General features: G+C 41.0%; 2 protein-coding genes across 6 annotated transcripts in view; one reads left to right on the forward strand and one right to left on the reverse strand.

Moving 5' to 3' along the window:
- TCEANC2 (transcription elongation factor A N-terminal and central domain containing 2) overlaps positions 1-14,512 on the reverse strand; it is a 37,303-nt gene extending 22,791 nt beyond the window's left edge. For both annotated transcript variants that reach the window (XM_058696002.1, XM_058696003.1), the window contains exons 1-3: positions 14,071-14,512; positions 13,317-13,461; positions 3,310-3,451 (exon numbers count right to left, since the gene is read on the reverse strand). In XM_058696002.1, the coding sequence (XP_058551985.1) occupies positions 3,310-3,451; positions 13,317-13,418 (244 nt within the window). In that variant the 5' untranslated portion in view covers positions 13,419-13,461; positions 14,071-14,512. The remainder of the gene's footprint in view (positions 1-3,309; positions 3,452-13,316; positions 13,462-14,070) is intronic.
- A 39-nt stretch (positions 14,513-14,551) lies between these two features.
- Positions 14,552-23,834, forward strand: part of TMEM59 (transmembrane protein 59) — a 28,033-nt gene continuing 18,750 nt past the window's right edge. The window contains exons 1-4 of one of the 4 annotated variants that reach the window (XM_058695900.1): positions 14,552-14,830; positions 18,828-18,860; positions 19,854-19,959; positions 21,944-22,038. In XM_058695900.1, coding sequence (XP_058551883.1) covers positions 14,642-14,830; positions 18,828-18,860; positions 19,854-19,959; positions 21,944-22,038 — 423 coding nt within the window. In that variant the 5' untranslated portion in view covers positions 14,552-14,641. The remainder of the gene's footprint in view (positions 14,831-18,827; positions 18,861-19,853; positions 19,960-21,943; positions 22,039-23,834) is intronic. The other 3 variants (XM_058695904.1, XM_058695909.1, XM_058695920.1) reach the window with 3 other exon arrangements.

The following is a 23,834-nucleotide window of genomic DNA, read 5'->3' on the forward strand; positions in this document are numbered from 1 at the left end:
GGGATAAGCAGATAGGATTATGACAGACAAGCTAAGAGGTATGGAAAATAAAAGGTCTAAACATACTTCTTATTGTAGAATCCAAAAATGAAGGAATAATGAAAGAGAAGCACTTTGGGGGCGTCTGGGTGGCTTAGTTGGTTGAGCATCCAACTTCAGCTCAGGTCATCTCATGGTTCATGAGTTTGAGCCCCACACTGGGCTCTCTGTTGTTAACAGAGCCCACTTTATTTAATTTTTTTTCAACGTTTTTTTATTTATTTTTGGGTCAGAGAGAGACAAAGCATGAACGGGGGAGGGGCAGAGAGAGAGGGAGACACAGAATCGGAAACAGGCTCCAGGCTCCGAGCCATCGGCCCAGAGCCTGACGCGGGGCTCGAACTCACGGACCGCGAGATCGTGACCTGGCTGAAGTCGGACGCTTAACCGACTGCGCCACCCAGGCGCCCCAACAGAGCCCACTTTAGATACTCTGTCCCCATTTCTCTCTGCCCCTCCCCTGCTTGCACTTTCTCTCTCTCAAAAGTAAACAAACATTAAAAAAAAAAAAAAAGAAATACATATTGTGGTAGCCAATCTACTAATAGCCTCCAAAGATCCTTACTTCTTGGTGTTCATAACCTGTATGCAGTTGCCTCCCAAATTTTACCTGGGTTGGTCTCGGTGACAGAAGCGATACCTTGTCACTTCCAAGATTAGGTAATGAAACACGCTGTGGCCTCCATCTTGGTTGTTCTCTCTTGGGTCTCTTGTTCTGGGTAAGTCAGCTGCCGTGTCATAAGCAGCCATAAGAAGAGGCCCATGTGATGAGGAACTGAGGCCTCCTGCCAGCAGTTCAGTGAATGAGCCATCATGAGATCCTCAAGCCCTGGTGAAACTTTCAGATGACTGCAGCCCCAGCCAACAGCTTGACTGCAACCTCTTAAAGGACCATGAGCCAGAACCACCCAAATAAGCAGCTTCCAGATTCCTGACCCTCAGAAAAACTATGTGAGATAACAAAAGCTTAAGCTGCTAAATTTGGGGGTGATTTTTACACAGGGATAGACAACTAATACACACACTAAGACCAAACAGGCTTACAAAGAGCCTCTTCCATCTGGTCCAGACTGCCTCTCCAGTTTCATTTCTTGCCACACTTTCCCGTTTATTACATTTCACACACACCAAACTTTTAGTTTCTGGAATGCATCATGTTCTCTCCCCCCTCCAGTCCTCTATAAAGCTCACGTTACCCACTATCTAACACATTCTTCAACACCTTCTTCTCTACTCCCAATGCATATACTCCTTTGGCTAGCTTCTACCCATCATTAGAGCACTCATCACACTGTATGATAACTCTTATTAAACTGTCTGTCCTTCCATTAGACTGCAGGATCCAAAAAGGAGAGGACAATATCTGTCTCCTTTATTATTACGCCAGCGCAGTTCCTAGCACAAAGTAGTCAGTAAATATTTGTCCCTTTTAGCCCACAGGATATGGACAGGCAGGAGGCTAAAGGTAGAAGAATGGAGACATTTTCAGGCAATGATCCAAATGAATCTTCAGCCTAGCAACTGAAGTAACTACAAAGGAACCAAGAAACCCCTATATTCCATACAACCTCAGGTTTAGGGAGGGCTTAGGGTAAGGTCAGGAATCAAAAGTTGGATAATTTCCAGCTCCTCCTAAGTTAAGCCTCCTTGTTATGGTTTCATTATGATCCTTGAATTGAAATCTATGAACATCAGACACACCCATTCTTAAAAGCACACTTGCAATTGTACTCAAAGGACAAATAATTTTTTTTTAATTGATCTCTGTGCCCAATGTGGGGCTTGAACTCACAACCCTAAGATCAAGAGTCACCTGCTCTACTGACTGATCCAGCTAGGCACCCCATAAACAGAAATATATATTTTTAAATGATCATCTGTTCTGTGTTTGTGGGACAATTCCAGCCTATTCCGTTGATATTTATGATCTGGGCAGAAATGGCATTTGTGGTGTGTGCCTAAATATGAACATACACATACACATATGTACATATATACATGTCACAAAATATTAATCACTAGTACCCTCTACTGGTGGAAATACCTTATTGGCTCATATGAATGGTCTTATTGCCCTCTAGTGACCATGACTTATAAAGAGAAAATCCAGCAGCAGATGGGAGAATCTCCTTGGCTGTAATGATGGGGTTTTATGTTCTTTAAGCATCTAATTTTCTCGGATTCTGGTTTATATTACAGGGGTGCAACTCTAGAGACTCTTGGGGGGCCCTCTGGGGGATTCCACACAGCTCTTGCCAGCTGTTAGCGCCAGTCTGAAGCTGCTCTCTCTTTTGCTTCCCATGAACAAGAGGTCAAGGGGAGGCAGAGAAGGCATTGGTTGCACTGGCGAGGGCAAGAACAGCAGCTGTGAATGACTACCCTGGACTCCCCTAGGGAGCTGGGAGCAGCTTGAGGAACACATGTTGGCCCTCCCTTACATATTATTCACAGTTGTGTACTGTACTAAATTGGCAATTCAACGTAGTCCCTGACTTACCTTTTAAACATCTCAATGCTGTAATAAAGGATGTAGCGGCAAATGTTGCCATCATTTCGTTTTTACAAACCACACTCTGCAAGTTATTTCTGCTCAAGACAGAAAAGCTAAGATTTAACTGTCAAGATTTAGCGGAAATGTCATCTCTTCTATGAAATCTTTTCTGAATTCCCCAGATGTAGGTGACTGCTCTGTCCTTTGTGCCAGCAGGTACCTTGTACAGAGTACAATGATATCCAGGATACTCTTTATACGTTTTTATTTATAACCTATAATATTTTCTGCTCCTCATTGCCTACACGCTTGTTTCTCCTACCAAACCTCAAGTTCCTTGAGGTGACAAACCATGTCTCATTCATTTCTACACATCTTGCGTCAAACGCGCTCAAAATGTTATCCTTAGATCACTGCTGGTTACCAGTCTATGAGGTAAGTACAGAAACTGAAGTATGCATTAAGAAACTTTAATAGCAATTTGACGGAGTAATTCTGTATCCGTTGAATCTAAAAAAAGAAAAAAAAAGAAGAAAGAAGAAGAAGAAGAAGAAGTGTGGCTTGTATTTTGTATATTTTAATTTTATTTTTCTGGAAATTTTTATTATGTGTTATAGAAGTATTGGTCTGCAACCAATGGAGAATTTTTTAAACAATGGTCCTTCACCACGGACAGTCTGAGAGGCACTGATATGATAGATAACTTAATGTTTGAGGCAGGGAAGAGAGGAAGAAGAGACAAAATATAAGCACTTTTCATAAAATTCAGAAGAACATACCTATCCTTGTTGATTTTAACACTTCCCTGGAGGGTATTTTCTTCTTTAATTCTCGTAAAGCTTCAACTAGATTCTCTCTGGTCTGACCAGGAAGCTCCAACGTAGTTTTCCACCTTTTTATGTCTTCTATAACCACAACTCTCTGGGAAAAAGAAAAGTCATTTGGAAATGGAACATTTTCATTAGAAAAACATCTGCCTTCACCTGAGTTAATGGGGCTCCTATTGACATATGAATTATTGATTATGACCTGAACCAAAGCACAGTACGTGATGGCCCCAAATGATGGGTAATTGCTTAAAAGCAGGTCCCGCTTACTGCAAATGAGGAAGAGAGTTACATCTATTAGGAAAAGTGCAAGTTTTAATCTCACCATGTCAGACACTGCTGGGCACTTAGCAGAGAGAGGCAATAAGGATGAGAAGAAAAGAAAAATGATACTAAGGTGAATCAACCTTATAGCTCACTTAAGTGTCTTCATTCACAAGCAAGGATAGAAAGCAAAGAAGCCATAAAGGCATATTTATTTCAACAATAAAAAGCATACTTCAACAGCTCCCCACTTCCTAGATGATAAAAGTTAAACTCTCTTGTTTGAAAAGTTTTTAAAACTCTGAAACACATAATAAGGTACAGAGTAACTATTTATAACTGAAAAAAAGTTAACATTTTGCCATTTCCCATAAAATAACAAAACATTCTAAAGTTTGTCTCCTTACACCCTTCACTAAACTCATTTCTCTCCTGTTTCTAAGAGAAATCACCACCTTCAAGTTGATATGCATCTCTCCATTTGGTGTAAAATATGAACACTTAAGGAATCTGGGTGAAGGGGATGAGGAAGTTCCTTGTACTCTGTTGCAACTTTTTCGTAGTTCTGAAGTTATTTCAACTAAGAATTAAAAAAAATTAAACTGAAAGACAAAATAATAAAGTTGCTTTCATAATTACAAAAAAATACTGTCTTGGATGGTTATTTCCCCGGGGAGGTAGGCCCAATTAGGGAAAGGAAGGGGGCACAGAGGGCTTCTGGGATTCTGGTAATGTTCTGTTTCTTGATCTGGATACTGGTGACACAGGTGTGTTCACTTCGTGAAAATCTGTCAAGATGCACATTCATGATTTGTTCACTTTTCTATATACAGGTTATAGTTCAATAAAAAGCAACAACAAAATCTCAATTTCCTTCCCTGGCTGGGGTCTGCTTCTAACCTAGCAGCCCATGGTGGGAGAGGTCTGACTCCTCTCCCCATTTTGCTTCCCCTTCCCCCATCTGCTTGTTTGCTTTGGCCTCTCACCCTTCCAGGTTTGAAGCTGGGAAAAGGAGGAGAGGTAAGGGACAGGAAAAGCCTTCTCCTCTTTTGTGATACTACACTAGTCCGGTTTTAGTGTGCTCTCTAGACTTGGCAGATTCGGAAAGCAGACTCTTTTTTCTTTTGAGGTGTTTCTGTGGTTCCTCGGAGAGCCCCCATTGTTGAGACCTCACTTGCCATCCCTGTAGTGTTGGCAATGCCTCTTCTAGCCAGCCACGTCCAACTCCCCGCAAGCTCCCAGTTTTCGGCAAACCACTTTACACACGCTCTCTGTGGGGGTCCCACTGACCTTCCAATGATCCTTGTGAACTTAACCCCTTTAAATCAACTCCAGGCCAGCTCACATTTTTTCTGCTATATCCTCATCTTTGCCCTGAAGAATTCTAAGGGTTAACAGCCTTCCCATTCAGCCACTCTCTGTTTTTAGTCTTTCCCAGGCACAGATCTGGTCTCTGTGTCCACCAGATCCAGGTACAGAGGTCAAGTTCTCCAAGTGAAAATACCACAGCCCTCCCACTATATCCAAGGGAACTCTCTCTCCTCTCTTCTTTTAATTTCAACCTTCTTTATGGCCTAGAGTAGGTGATGGGTTCGGGATTCCGAAACTGGTCTTCATGTACCGCCTTCACAATTTCTGCATAGTCTAGAATCTCATCTGGGAACACTTTGCTTTGTTCTCAGCCTTGGGGTGCTTTAGCCAGAAGGGAGACAAGTTCTTTGCTATGATCTGCTACAATACAAAACAATACTGTCAGTGGTATATGGTATGCAAAATAAATAAATGAAGCCAGTTAAGGGGATATTTTCAATAGGAAGAAGATGTAAAGTATAAATATCATATCATTCTGCAAAAGGCTTTTTTTCACTCAATATATTTTCTCCATTCATTCATACTCATATACATAAACGCAGTTGATCCACTTAATAGTAATGGATAGTATTCCATTATTTTTACACACAAATGTCTTAGAATTTTAAAATCTATTCCCCTAATGGATATTTAGGGTCACCCCACCCAACATTTTTCCTGTTGTAAACACTGCTAGGATGAACTCCTGCCTGTGACATAGTCAACATCGTCTTCCATCCCTTGCCTTTTAATTCTTCTGGGTCATTATGCTTTAAATGGCCTATGGTTGCTTTATTTTGCCCCCATTCCCCCATCCAATCTGAGAATCTCTATCTTTTAACAGGCATGGTTAAGCCACTTGCATTTATTATGATTACTGATATAACTGGATATACTTCCTCTTTGCTTCTTTTACTTTTCCTTTCTTATCTTTGTAACAGCTTGAGTTTTCTTTGATCTTTTCTTTACGGTTGGCAAATTATACATTCTATTTCTATCATTACAGTGTTCATTATTATACTTTTTAAGACATATGCTCTATGAAATCTGTATCAGTATCCTCCTCACAAGCTTCAGCTTCAGAAATCCCTACTAGAAATATAAATGACTTGTCTATCCTTTCGTGTACCTTAACTGTTCTTTCATATTTTTCTCTATTTCTCTGGAATGAATTCTAAGTGATTTCCTCACCTCAAGCTTCCAATCCACTATTACTCTCTGTAGCTATGGCTTGTCTACTTTTAACCTGTTCCATGTCTCCATCAAGGAATAATTTTTTCATAGGACAACTTAATATTTTCCTCAAAATCTACCCAATTTCTTTTCATAGTCTTTTGGTTTTTTCTTACAGTATCTCATCTTTTCGTTATAAAATTCACATATTTAAGATCTCTTTCAGGTTGTGCCCTTATTGCCACTTCTTGGGGTAGAAATGCTATTATTTATCTCTATCTGCTCATTCTCCCTCTGGGTAATTTTGACCATGAGTTCATCTTTAATGGAGACTATTTCCATGGGGATCTGGTGTCCTAGGGTGTGAGGTGTTTTAACAGGAAATCTCACATTTGCCTTGGCCAAAGCCTCTGGATTTCTCTGATCTATGCCAGTTATGTTCACTTTTTTCCTGCTTTGCTAAGAGTGTAAATTTAAAACCACGCATAATAGTAAGTATGGGGTTCTAATTTATTATAGTCAATTCTTTTTCCATCCAAAACCCCTGAGAAGATCATCACTTTCATGCTATTGCCTTGGACTAGTGGATGAAATTTTTCTAGTTCATTTTTCACAAACATGGTAGACCTGTTTTGGCTCCCAGCTTGAAGTGGGAATTATTAGCCTGAGGCCTTAGGCCCCACACTGGCCCTAAAACTTCACACCCCAAACATTATATCTAGTTTCATGAAACTGTTCAGCTTCAGCCCCCACTTAAAGCTTAGGGTTTGAATTTCCTCTCTCTTTCTGGCATCTGAAGATTTCTCGTTCTTGCTTTCAAGCTCAGCTCTTGTATTAGAGACTTTTTATCTAGCATTTCTACATGGTTAGAATGAGGTTAGGGATTCCACATGAGATCATTCTAGTATATGGAATTACAGAAGCCCAAACTCTAGCATGGCATAAAAGGCCTTACATGACTTGGCTCCTGACATCCTTTGCAGCTTCATAGTTTGCTCCAGCTACACAGCAAACTATCTGAAGCTGCCTAAATGAATTGCAGTGTTTCACACCCTCTGCCTGGGATGCTCTTTTTTTTTGCCTTAGCCATATGATAAACACCTACTTATATTTTAAGACTCCTTTCGAGCATCCCGTCTTCTATGAGGCCTTTCCTGACTCTCTCCTACCAAATTTTGACCACACTCCCTTTTAAGTCCTTTGTAATCTGGACACATTCCTACCACTGTATCTGCATTTTATGCACATACTTATTTATAAGGCTGTCTTCACCACTGACTAAGCAATTTGAGGGTTGGGACAATTTATTTGTCTCTCTATTCCCTGCCACACTAGGTATTATTGAACAAGTCATCTTACCCTCAAGGACTAAATCCAGTATAGTTTTCAGATCCGAAATTTTAGCTCAGAAATAGAAAAATCTGCAGTCAATTCCAGAACAGGACTCCACATATATCCAAGAATGTTCCTTATTTCTGTCCAAATATGGGTCTCAAAAGAGATATTTCAAGTTATTATCTGAATTATTTAGAGGAACAAGGGAAGTAGACACAAAGTATCAAAGGGGAAGCTACAATGAGCAGTGGAAAGGTTATCACCAGAAAGACATGCTCTCTCCTATACCATCTGGTCTTATAGTTGTGGATGGCTGAAACATCAGGTTTGACAAAACCAATTAGGGAAAATGATTCACTTAGGCAATAACATGGAAACCATCCCACCAGAGGGGGCAGGGGACAATCTATTGGCTGCTCCATCCTACAGAAGGAGGAAAGGTTTACAGAACATTCTAAAGTGCTGAACCTAAAAGAATTCACATATTCTTGAATCTTTTAATAATAATTTAAAAAAATCTCCTATTGCAACGAATAGAGGAAATCACTTTCCCTTCAGGAAGTAAGGAGAGATTAACCAAATTAACCTCTACCATTCAAATGTATATTACACACGCTCTATTGGGTATCACTTCTGAATGTGATAAGGCTATGGCGAAATTACTTGTAATATACCGATAACAGAAGTACAATGGTCCCAATATCCAAGATTTTTATACCTCTTCTGCTTGACATTCAGAAACCTCCACTTTCTTAGTTCGCCCTGTAGGGGGCAGACAGTGGAACCAGACTGTCTAGGTCAAATCCCAGCTCTGCCACTTAGAGCTGCATGACCTTGAGCAAGCTACTTAATCTCTCTGTGGCTTAGATTCATCTGTAAAATATAAATGATAAAAGCATCCATTTCACAGAGCTGTTATCAGAGGTTAAAGAGTTAATATATGTAAAGCACTCTGCACAATTCCTGGCCCAGAGAAACGGGCTCAGTGTTAGCTGTAATCATGACCATCGCTATCATCATCACTGTTCCCAGCTCTAGTGTTACCACACAAGCCCCTCCTTTTCCACACATGAAAAGAGAACATTACTGATCAGTTTTACTATATGACATGCACAATGCTTAGCCCTTTCAACATGTATTTATCTATTTAGCTCTCATAACAACCCTGCAGGTTGTAGTTCTTTCTAATGTTACTGATGAGGAAACTGAGGCTTGAACATTCAGCAGATTCTTGGCATTTAAATGTGACACTGGTATGTGGGAATAAGTTACTTGGTAGAGTAGATCTCTTTAAAATGCAAATTTAACTCAACTTGTTTTTAATTTGTCATTGTGTATACAGAAAGCAAGCATGTGTGCGCGGACAAAGGGAAGAGAGCGGCAAGTACTACTTATTATTAAGTGGTTATACGTCACTACTTCCCTCTACCTCGCCAAATCTTTTCAAATCTTTAAGGTGCTCTGAGCACTAAAACAGACACTGAGCTCTCTCCTCTTATCTCTTAACCTTTACTGTCTAAAGAACAGTTTTGTAATGGATCACATATGATTTTCTATCATTACTTATTAATTTCTTATAATATGATCCTCCAATAGGAAGTCCCATGAGGGTTCATACTTTCATCTTAAATTTCTTTTATGGGGGCACCTGGGTGGCTCAGTCGGTTAAGCATCCCACTTCAGCTCAGGTCATGATCTCACGATTTGTGAGTTCGAGCCCTGCATCAGGCTCTGTGATGACAGCTGGGAGCCTGCTCCAGATCCTGTGTCTCCCCCTCTCTCTCTCTCTTCCCCTCCCCCCTGCTTGTGCTCTGTCTCTCTCTCTCTCTCTTAAAAATAAATAAACATTTAGAAAAAAAAATTTAATTTCTTTTATGTTCCCTGGAGTATCTAGCATAGTGCTGGGCATGAAGTTGTTTTGTAATAATATTTGTTAAATAGTTTACTATATAGACCCTGCAAGGGCATCCCCAAATAAGAATGATTATTATTTAGTCAATAAATTTTTACATGCAGGCACTGTGTTAGGTCTTGGAGCAGAATCAGAACATAATAAGACACTGTGGTCTCAGTGCTCAGGAATTCATAGTAGACTGGGGAAAAGTACAGGTAATCTGATCATCACAATACAGTAAGGTACATGCTATGAGGATATTTGAAGAAAGTGCTGAGACAGTATTGAAGAGGGAAGGACTAATTCCCTCCAAAGGACTCAGAAAGCACTTCAACACTCACTTATTTAACCACTTAATATATGCCAAGCACTGTGACAGGAGGTAAATAAAATACCCAAGGTCCCTGTACTCATTAAACTTATAATCTAGGATTCACAAGGAAAGTCGCACTTGAGTGGGTTCACCAATGAGAAGCATTGTCTCCATTAAAAAAAAAAAGAAGAAAGAAAGAAAGAAAGAAAGAAAGAAAGAAAGAAAGAAAGAAAGAAAAAAGTTTGCCAGGAAAAGGGACCAGCATCAAGTCAAATCACTGGAGACATGAAAGAAAGTAGTTTATACAGAGAACAGCAAAGAACGGGGTGTGGCTGGAATGCATTCCTGGGAATGGGGAGCCATAAGGGATGAGATGAGAAGGCTCACTGGGGCAGAACAAGGTCTCATACACAAGGCTTTTAGTGTTTTAGTTCATTTGATCATTCAGAAAAATACACAGTGATCTTCTATGTACCAAGCCCTGTGCCAGGTACCAGGGACGCAAAAATCAGTCAGACACAGTCTTTCAAGAGCTCAGAGTATAGTAGGATACAACATTAAAAAAGACACAATATAGCAGAAAGGAGTGCAGTGACAGGGTCATGTTTAAGATACAGGGATGGCTTAGAGAAGAGAGTGATTAGATTGGCTTTCTGTCTGGGAGACAGAAGGGTGGTCAGGAAAGCCCTCATAGTAGAGGAGACTCTTGAACAAGGTCATAGTGAATAAACTGGAGGTCATAAATTGATGATAACAGCAAACACTTGCACAAGTATTTATTATGTGCCAGTCTCGGTTCCAAGCACTTTACATATATTGGCTCACTCAAACTTCAAAACTACCTTATAAAATAGATAGTTCATTAATCCCACTTTATGAAGAAAGACACAGATTAAATGACTCGCCCAGGGTCATGCAAACAATAATTGGCATGGCTGGGATTTAAACTTAGGCAGTTTGCTTCCAGAGTCTGTGTTCTTTTTTTTCCTAAATGTTTATTTTGTGAGAGAGAGTGTGTGCATGAGTGGGGCAGGGTGAGAGAGGGAGACAGAATCCCAAGCAGGTTCCATGACATCAGTGCAGAGCCTGATGCAGGGCTCGATCCCACAAACCTAGAGATCACGACTGAGCCAAAATCAAGAGTCAGAAGCTCAACTGCTTAACCAACTGAGCCACCCAGGTGCCCCCAGAGTCTGTGTTCTTAATTACCATACTATATTGCCTCCAGGACAAGAACGTAAGGCCATTCCAGCCAAACAGGACAGCATATGCAAAGGTACAGAGGTAAGAAACAGCACACCATCTTTGGAAAATTGGGTGGTTGGCACCGGATAGAATGTAAACAAGGAGAGCAGCAGGGGATGAAGCAGGCAGATGCCGGGTCACAGAGGGCCTTGGGTGCCAAGTAAAGAAATGTCTTCATTGACAGGTAATGAGAAACAGCTGAAGGGTTAGGCAGGGAAGTCACCTGACAGATTTTCTTTTTTTTTTAAGACTGATTTCTCTGGCTTCAGTGTGAAGGGGAGAATGAAAGACAATGCCAAAGGCAGGGAGACAAGTTAACAGACCATGGCACTGCTCTAGATGAGGGATTTTTAAATATAAGTTGGAGATGTAGAGACGAGGACTTTTAGGAGGCAGAATTGGAAATTAGATACAAGAGAGGAAAGAGTTAAGGAGGGCTTCCACGTTTCTAGTCCCAGTTTCTTGGCATATGGATTTAAAAGTAAAAACAAGAGAATAAAGAACAGGTTTGAGAGAAAAGCTACTGCATTTAAGGGGAAAGTTATTCCCCATACACACTTATTATTTATTCTGATTCCATCGTCACATGACATATTCTCATCTTCACATACAGGGACTCTCAACTGAGGCCCAAGTGGGGACACAGAGAGGAGAAGGGGCAGGTGGAGGTATATTAGAATCTGGGTGTTTGTATGTGAGTGTATGAGTAGTTCGATTACTACCCTCCTCTTTTTCTTCCAGTCTGATACCACAATCCTGCCCACCACGTCATTGAGAATCACTATTGTATACACGTATCCATGAATACTCTGATAAAACACAGACAGTTGAAAAATCTGATTATGCACAGAAATCCAAGACCAGGAGAGACTTTTAAAGATCATCTAGAATTCAGCAGGTCTAAACCAAGGGCTGCCTGGAAACACACGAGGGCATTTTTGCTTATCACAATGGGAGGTGCTGTTGGCATTTAGTGTCTGAAAGCCAAGGATGTTAAATGTCCTATAATTCACAGGACAGTTCCAAATCATGAAGAATTAACCTTGCCCCAAATGACAACAATGTTCCTTTGAAGAAATACTGATATGGTCCGACCCCCACATTTTACAGATGAGGACAAATTGAGATCCCAGGTAAGAAATGACTTGCTAAAGATCACCCAGCTGCACAACAGGGCCGAGAACCAAGGCTTCTGTTTATACTCCCCTGCACTGCTTTCTAATCAGGGTCTGGTAAATCCGTAGCACGTCTAGAAGAGGAGTCCAACTAAGTATGGAAGTTAAGTACTCAGAATGCTGCCTTGCTATCATAGCCCTGTGCATATTTTCTCTAGCCCCAGATCCCACTCTCACCTTCAGAGACCTGGGCTGGAGCTACACATTTGGCAGTCATCACCGTGGGAAGCCGTAAGACAAATAAGGTTACCCTGGCCAAATACATAAAATGTGACAAGCCCTGGGGAGCACAAATATTAGGAGTCTGGTGGAAGAGGAGGAGCCCATTAAGGAAACTAAAAAGAAAAGGCCAGAAATGTAGAAGTTCAAGAAGGCAAAGGGAACTAATTACAACCGTTTGTTTGTTTGTTTGTAGTGAAACAATTCTTACTTGATCATTAATTGGGTACCTATGTCCATTGATGCATTGTTGTCTATCCTGTATCTATTCCCTTGCCTCTTCTTTGCCAACAGAAATCAGACATGTCGGGGCGCCTGGGTGGCTCAGTTGGTTGAGCGTCCGACTTCAGCTCAGGTCACGATCTCATGGTTCGTGAGTTCGAGCCCCGTGTCAGGCTCTGGGCTGATGGCTCAGAGCCTGGAGCCTGCTTCCGATTCTGTGTCTCCCTCTCTCTCTGCCCCTCCCCCATTCATGCTCGGTCTCTCTCTGTCTCAAAAATAAAAAAAATAAAGAAATCAGACATGTCAAAGTTGCAAATAGTCTTGTCAAAATAGTCTGTTTCCCAGTCTCAGCTGTAGCTGTTAAGACTATGTGATACAGTTCCAGCCAATAAGACAGGAGAGTATAGTATCATCACCCAGCCTTATTGAGTTTGTACAGAGTACACAGAATCATATTTGGTACTTTAACATTCCTAATAAACCAGAAAATCTTGCAAAAAAAAATAATAATACTAACCTAGGGGGCTTGTCCTACCAGACAGCAAAACACACCATAAAGCCAAAGTAATCAGAAAAGTAACAGAAATGCATGCAGACCTTGATAAGTAGAAGTCTGTATAGGGTATGAAGAAAATAAATTAGGAGTGATCAGGAACCCTTTGGGGAGAAAACAGCAAGAAAATTCACAGGTCTTCCACAGAACTCCTCCTGCACCACCTTGCTATCACAGTCCTTTCCACATTTTCTCTGGTCCCATATCCCCTCTCACCTTAAGAGATTCAATCGTGGCCTGCTTGTAAATCTTTGCACCAGGATCTTTCTTCTGAGGGCTATTCTGGATTCTAGGCGTTCGAATGACGAATTTATCCATGGCTAGGGGACTCCCAACTACCTTCACGTGCTTGCAGCGTGTTCTGCTCAAGAAAGAGGGAAGATTCTAAAACGTCATCAAAACTGCTGTGATGTGTGCTCCTAAAGTAACACAATGGCCTTTTATATACTCTGGAAGCCTTCCTCAATGAGGAGGACTGGGGTGGAATTTACAGGAAAGAAAATTTCGTCTTGGAAAAGAAATATCTTGCTATGAACTGAAATTGTATATAACGATCAGTCTAATTCCTGAGTTAGGAGGTGCCTAGCTTCAGAAGTGCACGCTGTGCAAGGGATTCCAATATTGGGCCAGGCGTTGAATCTGGTGACTTCCAAAGCCTCTTCCAACCTAGGTGAGGTTGAGGCAGGATTAAAAGTTCCACCGAGTTCCGTGAAGCTCTATTAACAACTATCTCACCATAATCACAATTCCAAAGATCCCCCTAGTAACCAGCAACTAACAACTACCTCCAGATCTCAGCAGGGTCCTCACAACAAGCAACCATCTCCAGGTACTGCTCGGTGGTCAAAAGACCCTAACCAGGACTGTCGTGTTGTGGATCCCCCGGCAAAGGGAAACACCATCTTCCTCTACCCTCAGCACTCAGGGGCCCAGCAAGGGGAACCCAACAACGGTCTGACGTGAAACCCACCAGGAAAAGCAGTCCTGCCAGCAGCTGGACCCTTCCAGAGCGCACCCGCTGAGGACCCAAGCCTGGGCCGTGGGGGTGAGAATTAGACCGACGCTTCCTTCCCAGACCGTGGTTTCTCGGAACTGGCTCCGCCACCCAGCGAAGCGTCTCCGAGCCACAGCAAACCACATTCCCCAGAATGCACTGCAAAGGAGCCGGTGAGGCCCGCCCAGGGCGATTGTAGTTCTCCGAGATCAACTTTCCCGACCTCACCGTGCACTGCTAGCCAGCGGAGAACTACAGCCCCCAGCGTACCCCGCGGAAGGAAGGAGGCAGGGAATGCCGGTTCGTTCTAACACTCGCGATGGTTGGATCCATCTCTTCTTGCCAACCTAAGAGAAGATTGTAGATTTGGAGGTGGGACGGAAGGCGGCAGTTTCGGGGCGCGGGGTGGGCTCAGGGCGGAGCTGAGGAGACGGCGGAGGCGGAAGCGGCGGCCTGAGGGGCGGGGAAGGGGCTGGCCCCGGAAGGCGGAGGAAAACCTGAAAAGAAAACAGCAACAAGCTGAGCTGCTGTGACAGAGGGAAACAAAATGGCGGCGTCGAAGGGGAGCCTCTGGGTCAGGGCCCAACTGGGGCTCCCGCCGCTGCTGCTGCTGACCATGGCCCTGGCCGGAGGCTCGGGGACCGCTTCGGCTGAAGCGTTTGACTCGATCTTGGGTGATACGGCGTCTTGTCACCGGGCCTGTCAGTTGACCTTCCCCTTGCATACCTACCCCAAGGTAGGGCCCGTCCGAACCGGGCTACAACCCTCCCCTGGTTGCCCATCTCCGCTCTCCCGCACATCTGTCAGCTCTGGGAACCTGGGTGTCGAACCCACACCCTTCAACCTCTGTCTCCCGCCTGTGTAGCTCCTGTTTTCTTCCCTAATGCTACCCCACACCCCGCTCCTGCTGTAATTAATGGGAAGTTTGTGCTGCATCTACTCTATAATATGGGCTGGGGGGACTCAAAGATGAAAAGGACAGGACTTCTTTCCTCTGGGAGCTTGCGAGGCGGCTGGGGAGGAGGATGTGGATGATTAATGCAGGGTCTGGATGATTAATGCAGGGTCTTCACCTTCAACGAGCTTAAGGGACGGTCGCGGGGGAGGAGCAGATATGCAAACCCACAAAAGCTTAGTTCGTAACCAGTGTTTACTGAGCGCTTCTCCGGGCTGGGAGCGCACAGTCTGTTCTGGGAGTCCGGCAAGTAGACAATTCCACTGTGGTATGAAACGTATTAAGTCAGCCCTAGGAGTTGTGAGACGCCCAGGAAGGGCTTTCTGCTTGTGTTGAATTACTGTGTGCAAGACGCTGCCACTAGGGCTTTGGGATGGCTTTGGGATGGCTTAGAGAAGAAGCAGTTAGGTTTCTGCATTCAAAGAACGTAACCGTTTGTGGAGCGAGTATAGAAATGAGACTGCCCTGGGGCGGGGGGGGGGGGGGGGGGGTCAGGGTCCCAGTTTACGGAGGGGAGTGACCCAGCTTTCACTCCTTGTGCACCCGTCTGTGATGCCTTTCCTTTAATTCCATTCCACTCCTCAAGTTGTTTTTCTCAGTTTAGGAACTCTGTTTACTCAACATGGTCAATTGCGTGGCGACTCCCCACCCTTTCCCATATGTAATTTTGGATCTGTGCTCCCCTCCCCCCACTGCTTTTTTTTTTTATAAGAGCTTTTGCTCATGTTTCTGGCCTTGTTTCTCCTTGTTTTCCCTTCATCTCTTCTGTGCTGTTGGCTTTACCGTGTGGCTAGCCCTGTTTGCTCTCTCAGACTACAAAGTGACCATGAGGACAGGGTTACTGAAGTTTAGGATGTTTCTTATTGGCAAAATACTTTCAGGTCTTTGAAATGAAAAGCTCTAAATGCTTTCACTTCCCCTATATCTTGTCTACTGCAGGATTTTACATGGCATGAGGATTATCAGTTTTCAAGAAAAAGTGTGGGAGAGATTACCCTAAAGTTTTCAGTCAGACACTAATGTAGCAATCAAGAGAGAAATGAGAAATTCTGACTTCCAGGCTTAAATCAGTATGTACTGCCCCTAAACACATTACTTTCTTCTCTGCTTATAAACCTCTCATCAAGATTGAGGAAACTCACTAATACTGATTTGGCCTGGCATTGGGCGGAGACTTATTTTGTAACCTAGTGTTTGGTTGTGGTTTTTTTTTCCCCCCTTTTTGAGCTTTTCCTAGCAAACTTGTAGTGTGACCCAGAATGCTGGGAGAGTAATTAAGTAATGTAAACATTTCTGGAAACTTCAGGTACTTTTATAATATCCACAGTTTAACAATTTTTAACAATTGATGTGATATCTGTAAGTCATTTTTGCTTACTTATTAAAGCTGTTCTCACCAGGAACTCTAAGTCATCTGGCTCCCTGTATGTTAGATCAAACTTAAAATCTATTAACTGCCTACTCTCTGTGAGCCAGTGTGATGAGAGAGTTACACCCATTATCCCTAATTCTCACAAGCATGCAAAGTAGGGCTTTACAGTTGAGGCTCTGAAAGGTTAAGTGACTTGTCTAAGGCCACATAGCCAAGAAGTAGTGGAGTAGTAGGAATTCAGTCCTAAAACTGGCTACAGTGTGCTGCCTTCTATTAGTAAAGTTATATTTAAAATTTTTAATTTATTTACTTCACTGATTTCTGTTGGCCCTCTGAATTGTTGTGCTTTGCAGTTCAGGAAAAAGCCTTGTGTGTTACCAGAAATGAGATGAATTTAGAAGCTCACATAGCCTTTCTAGTCTGGTATGTGCAACTGGAAGATAGGGTCATTTTAATGACTCTTTTTCAGAATTAATTATTTGTTGCAAGAAAGTAGAACACTTTACCTGTTTGTAAGTAATTATTTTAAAATTACTATGTAGTTACCATTTCACTTTCCTCAGCAGTGCAATTGTGTCATTTGTCTGGAGCCAAATAGGAAAGACCTATGTTAACAACAAAACTAATTAGAACCAGCTTGGTCATTTTTTGTCGTTGTTGTTTAATGTTTATTTTTGAGAGAGAGAGTGGCGAGGGGGGAGGGTAGAGAGAAAGGGAGAGAGACACAGAATCTGAAGCAGGCTCAGGCTCTGAGCTGTCAGCACAGAGCCTGATCCAGGGCTTGAACCCACGAACTGCAAGATCATGACCTGAGCCGCAGTGAGATACTTAACTGAACCACCCAGGCATCCCATGCAGCCTGGTCGTTTTTAAACAGAGTGGGGGCTCTGGAACCATATAAACCTGTGTTCCATTCCCAGCTCCACTTTTACTGTGTGTTTTTGCTGATCAGTTAACTTCTCATGACTTCATTTTGTCAGCTGTAAAAAAACAAACAAAAACAAAACCCTTACGCCTTGCAGAGCTGGCGTGATGATTAAAGATAATGTATGTGGCACTCTTATCACAGTGCCTAACAGATGACAACAGGTAGTTATTTCTTCTGCTATATGTCATAAAACCTGTTTGGTACCTATAGTATCAGTGGTGCTGAATAATGAGAATAGTTAGCTCGACTTAGCTCTGGGAAAGAAAATGTGTGTATTCTATAGATAGTATCATTGAAGTGCCTTCTAATTATTTATCTGGTATTTGTTTTGGTGGGGAGCACCATTTCCTTGTGCTCTAAATCAGAGGAGATATATTTTAGATTAGTTTGCGAATAATTTGAGATACATAGAGCATGAAATATTTACTTAGAACAATAATATTATGTAGTACATGAAACAGTTGGAATAAGGATATGATTTTTTTTTTTAACATTTATTTATTTTTGAGACAGAGCTTGAGTGGGGGAGGGTCAGAGAGAGAAAGGGAGACACAGAATCCGAAACAGGCTCCAGGCTCTGCACTGTCAGCACAGAGCCCGACGCTCACGGACTCCAACTCACAGACCATGAGATCATGACCTGAGCCGAAGTCGGATGCTCAACCGACTGAGCCACCCAGGCACCCCTGGGATAGGATTCTTAAGAGCTACCGACTGAGTACCTACTCTGTGCTGGATATTGTATAATACTTTAGGTGTTAGCATGGTGCCTGGCACATTGTGGGTACTCGTTGAATATATTATTGTTGTGTCTATTTACTAGATAGTATAGCATAATATTCATGATATTGTGGATACAAAATATATAATCCCCATCATAAGATTGATTCAAGAGTATTGTCCCCAGCTTACAAAGAAACAGACTGTGAGAGAGATTGTCACCTTCCCAGGATTGTACAGAATAAGTGGTGAGGCTGAGCTTCAAACCAGGGCCGATTCTTGGACCCTGGCTCTTTTCATCATGCCATACTCCCTTTTGAAAATGGGACTGGAGGGCTTATTGGCTTGGTTTAACAAAAGAAAACATACCTCAAAATGGAATGGCATGCAATATAGCTCCTACTAATGAGCTCAGGCTTCCTCTGCAATATAAGAAAACGTGTACTCCAAATACGTAAGAGAATTCTTCCACTTTTCCAAAGCTGCAAAAGCTACTCAGGTATGAAATTTATCTTAATTGTTAAAATTCTTTCAGTTTCGCCTTAACAGTAGATGCAACTAGAGCCGAGGTCCAAATATATGCCACCTTCAAAGTCGTCTGATAAACAACTGCTTAATATTAGACTGCAGCCATCTCTTCTTAATGGATTGTTGCTGCTGCATCAATTTTACTGATCCTTCTACTGGAAAGAAATGCATACCTTTGTGTTCATTGGTTGCTAACTGGTATATGCACATGCTGTTTGCTTCCTTATTAGGTGCCTGCCAATTTGTACACAGTGGATCACACAGTAAGTTGAGGGGGTTCCCCCACATGTACTGGTTTGTTTCAAATACTGTATATATTTCCTCTAAGAAAAACCTATTGAAGACATCGTCATTAGTCTTATTAAGCAGCTAACATTTTCTGGTAATGAAAAATCTACCCTGTCCTGAGCTCCTATAGATATACAATGATGCCTGCAACCGTTGTTTTGTTTTAAAAATCTGTTATGATTAACACTACTACTGTTTACTGAGAACCATTTGTGTCCCAGCCACTATACTAGGAATAGCTATCTTCCAGCATTGTTGAGGGGTTTGGAGATCATTTATAGCTATTATCCCCTTTTATGATGAGAAAACTGAGGTTTAAGTAGGTAAAGTAACTTTGGCAGCATCACTCGGCCAGAGGATTTTAGTCCAGGTCTGGCTGATCCTAAAGGCCTTTCTCATATGCCACACTGTTGCTCTTGTTTGTGTTTTCAGTTAAAGTAAGCCAAGTTTCAATAACCCTTTCATGTAAGCATTTTTATAGCTGTGTGCCTCACTTTGTGGGGGCCTTTATGACACTATTTGCTGTGTGAAGCCAGTCATACTACTTTTTCTTGAGAAGCCTGATGATTTGTATAAATATTTATGTGGCAGAAGTATGCTATTCATCCTAAGGTACTTGCTCACTCATTTCCACCTCTGCTAAATTTCTGATGATGTCACTGTTGTTTTTATCTCCAATTTTTTCCCCATAAAATGTGACCTTGGAATATTGGAAAAAGGTGATACTTTTACCCGGTAGGCTTTTTTCTTGGGTGTCACTTTTAAAATAAGAAACTAAAGCCTCTTTATATGGCAACGGTCTTGGGTATCAATCACCTGGCTCCTATCATATTTCTTTCAGTTATAAAATTTTATTGGACCGTTTATAATAAACCCTACTAACTTTGCTTTCTTTTTGACCTTCTTTTCCCCGAGAGAAAAGTACTGTTTTATTTTTTGGTAATCCTCCTTCTTCTTGAACTCCCTAGGAAGAGGAGTTGTATGCATGTCAGAGAGGTTGCAGGCTGTTTTCAATTTGTCAATTTGTGGATGATGGAATTGATTTAAATCGGACCAAAATGGAATGTGAATCTGGTAAGATGCTATGCTAATGATATCAGCAATATATAACATTCTGCTTTCTTTGGGTTATGTTATGCTCTTTATGTCTTTTCCTCAGAAAATGGCAAGCATATTGTTTAAACTAATTTCGTGCATATTTTAATTATTATGAAGTCAGGGTTGTAGCAGCAGCTGCTAGAAATTTCACGGGCTTTAAATTTCATCTGTAGGAGTCCCCGCTGTATGAAAGTAGAGTGTTCCTATGAAACCTTTCATAAGCCACAATGACATAAAGCAAAGCAATTCCCCTTAATTTACATGGAAAAATTTTTGAGTGCTTTTAGACCCAAAAAATAACCTCTCTTAGGCTTTTGTGATACTTTAGGACACATCTTGCTAACGGATGCACAAAATAAATCAAGATAAAACACAGATGCTCACACAGTTCAAAGCCATGGTGGCCTGACGCTGAGATGCTGAGCGTTGTTCCCAGGGAAGGAGGTTGGTGGTGCCGCTCTTGCTGCTTGAGCGCGCGCTGCCTCTGTGGGGGCTCACTGCGGAACACTTGCTGAACGCTGTTTTCGCTTTCTTTTTTGAAAAGCACAAATCCTCTTTTGATTTCTTTTGGTTAGCAAAAATAGGTATGAACTTCCGAAAAGCAGGGGATACTTCTGTTTGTTGAGACAATATTTATTTTGTACTATGGATAGGACACCTTTGTTTAACCAAGCATTTGGTTTAAATGCAGTAGTAATTACCCTTCTCATAATTCATCACTACCTTTTCAGTGGATAGTATAATTTTCCAAAGCCTTTCAATCATAGGCCAGTTAATTTAGCTCCAAGTTTTTGGGTTTTTTTACTGAATCAGACCTTTGACTCACTATTTAATAGTGTATTCTTTGTGGGTCATGCCGATAAAAGAAGTAACCAAAGTCTTTGTCATCTCTTAAACCACTGTTTTTACCTTTTGCTGAAAGAGATGTGTTTAATAAAAGAAGCCTGTAATCGAGACAAAACTGACATTTAACTTTTTAAAGAACTGTAATGGAATTTTCTCCATTCATTACATCATGCTGTTTCCTCAGTGTAGCAGGAAGTACCTCTCTTCTCCCTATCACTATGCCATGACTCCTATCCAGTCTCCTTGATATCATAACTTTACTTTTTATGGCTCAGTGTCCTAACTGGCCATCTTTCTGTTTGCTTAGTGCAGCTCAGTTTATGATCTAACACCTTTGAGAAGTATATTACAAATGCATGACTAGGTTGGAAAGAAATAAAAGATTGTTATAGTGGTAAAGTGTTCTATGTCACAGGAAAGAAATGGCTCTAGTGAACTAAATGAGAGGGTATATACTCATTTCAGCTTCAGAATCCTACTATAGAACATTTTCTAAGTTCAGTTTCTCAGAATTTAGGGTGTTAGGCTGATTGCTTTGTTTTGTTCTTCCTTGCCATGGGAATACCCTTGATTCTCAGCGAAATGATCTAATTCTTTATAGTAACATCATACATTTGTGTCGATCATTAAAATATATTGTTTTGTTCAACTCCATGAAGTAGGTGATGCTATTTCCATTTTAAAAATATAGAAGTCAATAGTTGGAGAGGTTAAACAGCACAGCCCAGGTCACATACACAGCCAAGTGTGTATGGAGCCAAAACTTATGCTAGACCTGTGTTTTTTCCACTTTACAGCCTTAGCTGTGAGGATTCCCTTATTATGAATGTTATCGTATAGCCTGAGCCTGAGTGTGTAATCAGTAGATTTATACCCGAAACATCAGACATGTGAGAGGTAGAAGATATGGGGTTTATTAAAAATAATATATTTGCTACTATTACCAAATTTGAGAATTCATATTGATAAAATGCTTTTTACGTATAAGAAATTTTTATATAAAATGCCAGTCCCTTCTTTTCTATCCTTCCCCCTTTTCTTTTCTTCCTTCTTTCTCCTTTTCTTCTTTCCTCTCTCTCTTTTTCCTTGTAATTTGACTGTTTTTCTCTTACAGCATGTACAGAAGCATATTCCCAATCTGATGAGCAATATGCTTGCCATCTTGGTTGCCAGAATCAGCTGCCATTCGCTGAACTGAGACAAGAACAAGTACGAAACAATACTGCCTTTCAAAATTGCCTGCTTAAATTGCACTGACTTGTATTGAAGTGTTTATCGCCCACTTGATACTATTTTAGTGTTATATTTTATAATTAGTTTTCAGCAAACAAATTGTATGTTTGCAAATAGAAAACTCAACTGCATAATTACTTTTGTATAATGCTTTACTGTTAAAAGTTCCAAAAGTTCTGTTCACATCCATAATCTCTTTTGTTTCTTCTCTCGGTCCACTATATTATCCCCATTTTGCATATGAAAAAACTGAGGCTCAGAGAAGTTGATAGTTCAGAGTCATTTTTTTCCACCCCAACTGCCATTGCCTTACTTCCTTACTTAAATCATCATTATTTCTCATCTGTATTACTAAACTTCCAAACTATTTTCCCACTTTACCCGCTTCTAGTCCATCCTTTAGTCTTTGTTCAGATGTTTATTTTCTAAGTGGAACTCTCATCATGTTATTCTCCTATCTTATATTCTTCAGTACCAGTACCTCCCATTACATACAGGAATAAGTCCAAACCACTTATCACAGCCTGGCTCCTGATTTCCTCTCTTATGTCATCTCTCTTCCCCACCCCTCATACTCTGTCCTCCAAACATACTGGAAACAATTTGTTCAGAGGAAATATACTTACATGGTAAAGAACTCAAAAGGTAAAAAGAGTATGTAGTGAAATATCTCGTACCCCTGTATCTCTTAATCATTCAGTTTTTCTCCATTAATGTAGCAAGTGTTACCAAGACAGGTATTTTATGCATATACAAGGAAACAGATATTCTTTCTTTTTTTAAAATACAAGTATACACAAAGAATGTCTGATCATTTTTTTTTTTTTTTTTTTTACTGCATAATCCATTATAGATGTGTCTATTTAAGCAGTCTCTTATTTGGAAATGTACCTTGTTTCTAATCTTTTTCATTTATAAGCGATGTTGCCTACTTTGCACATTTATACGAATAGAATAAAACCAGTCGAATTGCTGAGTAAGAGGTATCTGTATTTTTAATTTTGAGAAATAGAGCAAATTTGCTCTTTGTGGAATTTTACCAATTTTTTAACTCAAGGTGTAATTCACATACTATAAAATTCACCCTTCTAAAGTATTCAATAGTTGTTAGTATATTCACAAAGTTATGCAACCATCATCACTGTCTAATTCCAGGAATTTTTATCACCCCAAAAAGAAATCCCCTACCCACTCCTTTCCTCCTTCCCCCCTTCCCCGACTCCTGAAAATGTACCACTTTTAAGGTAGTTTAAATTTATGTTTCTCTTATTATGATTAATGTTAAACATGTTTTCTAATTTTTAAGAGTCGTTTTTTTTCTCTTAATTGTATACGTAGTGGACAGTTCTTAATTTTTACAGTATGATGAGTTATTACGTGCTTCTGTTTCTTCTACTCTCCATCCTTCTATTGAATCCCCTTGATTCAGGGCAGGTGTCATTTCCTGTGTGAAGCCTTAACCACTCCTCACTCTGGTTTGGGTTAGGTGCCTCTCTCCATAGACATGTATTACCCTATTTTTAACCTCTGTCCTATATAGATTACACAGATTAAACACAGGTGTACGTTGATGTATAAAATACACATGGTCCCTGATATCCTAAAATTTATAATCTCAGTGAATACTTGTTTGGTGAATTAATCAATGAAAGATTTCACAGCTATTAGTGGGGAAATTGGATCATGAATATAGGTCTTTTGATTCTAAAAACTGATCTCTTACCCCGTAATGCCTCTCTTGAAATACAGCAGAACGAAAGCTATCTCTAGAG

The sequence above is a fragment of the Neofelis nebulosa genome, chromosome 2 (genome assembly GCF_028018385.1).
Source record: "Neofelis nebulosa isolate mNeoNeb1 chromosome 2, mNeoNeb1.pri, whole genome shotgun sequence".
Lineage (NCBI taxonomy): Eukaryota > Metazoa > Chordata > Mammalia > Carnivora > Felidae > Neofelis > Neofelis nebulosa.